The 2,560-nt window shown below is 54.8% G+C and overlaps 1 protein-coding gene across 1 annotated transcript in view; it reads right to left on the reverse strand.

Annotated features, from left to right (window-relative positions):
- Positions 1 to 237: 237 nt before the first annotated feature.
- The window catches only part of LOC110322154 (intestinal-type alkaline phosphatase 1-like), a 2,875-nt gene continuing 552 nt past the window's right edge, over positions 238 to 2,560 (reverse strand). Inside the window, 8 exon segments of the mRNA XM_021198688.1 lie at positions 238 to 569; positions 660 to 776; positions 977 to 1,168; positions 1,255 to 1,389; positions 1,507 to 1,579; positions 1,673 to 1,807; positions 2,049 to 2,221; positions 2,291 to 2,542. Coding sequence (XP_021054347.1) covers positions 238 to 569; positions 660 to 776; positions 977 to 1,168; positions 1,255 to 1,389; positions 1,507 to 1,579; positions 1,673 to 1,807; positions 2,049 to 2,221; positions 2,291 to 2,542 — 1,409 coding nt within the window.

The following is a 2,560-nucleotide window of genomic DNA, read 5'->3' on the forward strand; positions in this document are numbered from 1 at the left end:
GCAAATTATAAATCCAGAGTGTTTTCTCAGAGGTGGCCCTTAGAGCTGTGGGCTGAGATGATGTCTCAACATCTGGATAAGAAAACTACCAAGTTGGGGTGCAAAAACTAGCGTTGAGACCCTTGTGTAGAAAACGGTGAACATGGAACTGATTGGGCACAGGAATCTATGGGGAGAGGGGTGTGAAAGCAACCAGCAGTGGGGTCCTGGGGAGGCACCCAGCGGGAGACCTGACCATCAGGACACAACCATGGCTGTTTCTACTAGCAGCAGCATGCTGACCAGCAGTTGCAAGGACAGCAGGACAGTGGCCTGGCCTGCTGCATTGTTTGTGGTGGTGGCCTGGCCCGGGGTGATGGCGGGGCTCTGGCCGGCAGGGGGCGCCAGGCCGCAGTCCGTGTAGGGCTCTAAGCAGCCTGCGAAGGCCATGAGGTGTGCGATGTAGTTCTGTTCCTGAACTCCATGCACCAGGTGGGCCTGCGGGCCGCGCGCGAATATGGCCACGTCCTCCCCGCCGTGGGTCTCTGACGACAGGGGTACAGCCGCCTGCTGCTTGTAGTCAGGAGCAGCTAGGGAGACAGGGTGTTTAGGGGAGCAGCGTCCATCTGCCCTGGTCTCCCCTGCCAGCACCTCAAGCTAGGCAACGTTGTGGCACTTACCACTCTGAACTTGGGTGACATTGGGTCGGTTGCCTAAATCCAGCACATAACCCGGACCATTGCCATAGAGAATGGAGGTGTAGGATTTGTCATCTAGGGCATTGAGTGGGGCCAGACCTGTATGGAAGAAGGCAGACATCTTTTCCTCATATGACTACAACTTTTGGAGTGCAGGTGAATTCATGTTGCTTCCTCAATGGTTACATTCTCTACAAGGTCATCTTGTGCCATTTTGGCAGATGAGGAAACCGAGGCCCAGCAATATCTGTCCCCATAGATCTGAAGCACCATCACCTGACACTACCCCCTTGGATTACCAAAGATGGAGGTCCCCCTGAGTGTGTAGCCACCAAACGCAAAGACATGGGAGTGGTCAGCAGTGATGAGTATTAGCGTGTCCTTCTCATTGGTAAGCTGGGTGGCCTTTTCGATGGCAGAGTCGAACATGACAGCCTCAGTCAATGCCAGGTAAGCTGTGCCCGCATGGTGGCCTTGGTCAATACGACCCCCTGCAGGAAGCCAGTGATGAGGGAGATGCTTGAGTTTGCTCAGGACCCCTGTCCCCTTCTCTTTGCTGCCAGGCACGACCACTCACCTTCTACAAAGAGGTAGAAGCCTTTTGGATTCCTGCTGAGCATGCGCACGGCCACCTCTGTCATCTCCTCCAGGGAAGGGTCTACTGAGGGGTTTCGGTTGGCATCATATTTCATGTCTGCTGGCTCGAAGAGGCCTAAGGGGCACAGGAATTCATGATGACAACCCATTTCGGGGTCGGGGTGCTGATGGTGCACATACAGGCTCCCGTGGAGGCCCTCTGAGATATGTGAGGGCAGAACTAGGGTATTACCCATGAGGTGAGTCACTGCTGGGTTCTGGGATGCCCGAATGAGCTCCGTTTGGTTCCAAACATACTGGGCTCCCTGCAGGGACACAGCAAGTCTTAGCACATAGATCTGAGAGGCACCGTGCCACCCTAGGCCCTGCCTTGGCCCCTTCACTGGAACCCACATCACCTGATGCTTTGACAGCCATATATTCACCAGGTTCTGACCATCCAGCCTGGTTCCAGCTTGGTCAGGGTCATTTGGGTATTCAGGGTCTGTAGTCCCATTGGGAAACATGAACTTTCGGCCTCCACCAAGGATCACCTTTGGTCAAAGGATCAACACAGGTAGACGTAGGGCTTTATGAGCTCCCTACCCCCTTGCTGAAAGACAGCCCCTATGTCCCCACCATGTCTATGGGGTATGGTTCTCCTGGATGTTCCACACCCACCCCTTACATATGTAAACTGCAGGGGACTTGGAGTTCAGGCTGTTTATGCCTGGAACTATGGCCAGTCTAAGGTTCACCCTTCGTCCAACCCTCCAGCTGGTTCTTGGAGCTCACATCAATGTCCATGTTGGAAATGAGTTGAGTGGCGATGTCTTTACAGCCCTCCTGCAGCGCAGAGGAAGGCATCTCTGCATCTGAGTACCAATTACGGTTCACTGTGTGTGCGTAGGTGCCGGCTGGAGAGGCGTGTTGCACCCTGGTCGTGGTCACCACTCCCACAGACTTCCCTGCAGATGACAGAAGATCATCCAGTGATCCAGCCCCGCCATAGCCCCCCGAGTCCAACACCAACCTACCTGCTTTCTTGGCACGGTACATCACTGAGAAGACCTCGTTGCCAAACGTGGTGTTGCACTGGTCTAACCGAGCAGCTGCGCTCAGGCCGATGGTCTTGTAGTTGGCCTTGACCCCACAGAGATAGGCGGTGGCTGTGCCTGCGCTGTCTGGGACCTGTCTGTCCACGTTGTATGTCTGGGGACAGAGACACTCTCAGCTCTGGTATTGGTAGACATTAGTCCCTGCTTCCTGAGACATGTGTACACTGTCCTGGCTGCAAACTTGGGCTC

The sequence above is a fragment of the Mus pahari genome, chromosome 5, assembly GCF_900095145.1.
Source record: "Mus pahari chromosome 5, PAHARI_EIJ_v1.1, whole genome shotgun sequence".
In the NCBI taxonomy this organism is placed as follows: Eukaryota; Metazoa; Chordata; class Mammalia; order Rodentia; family Muridae; genus Mus; species Mus pahari.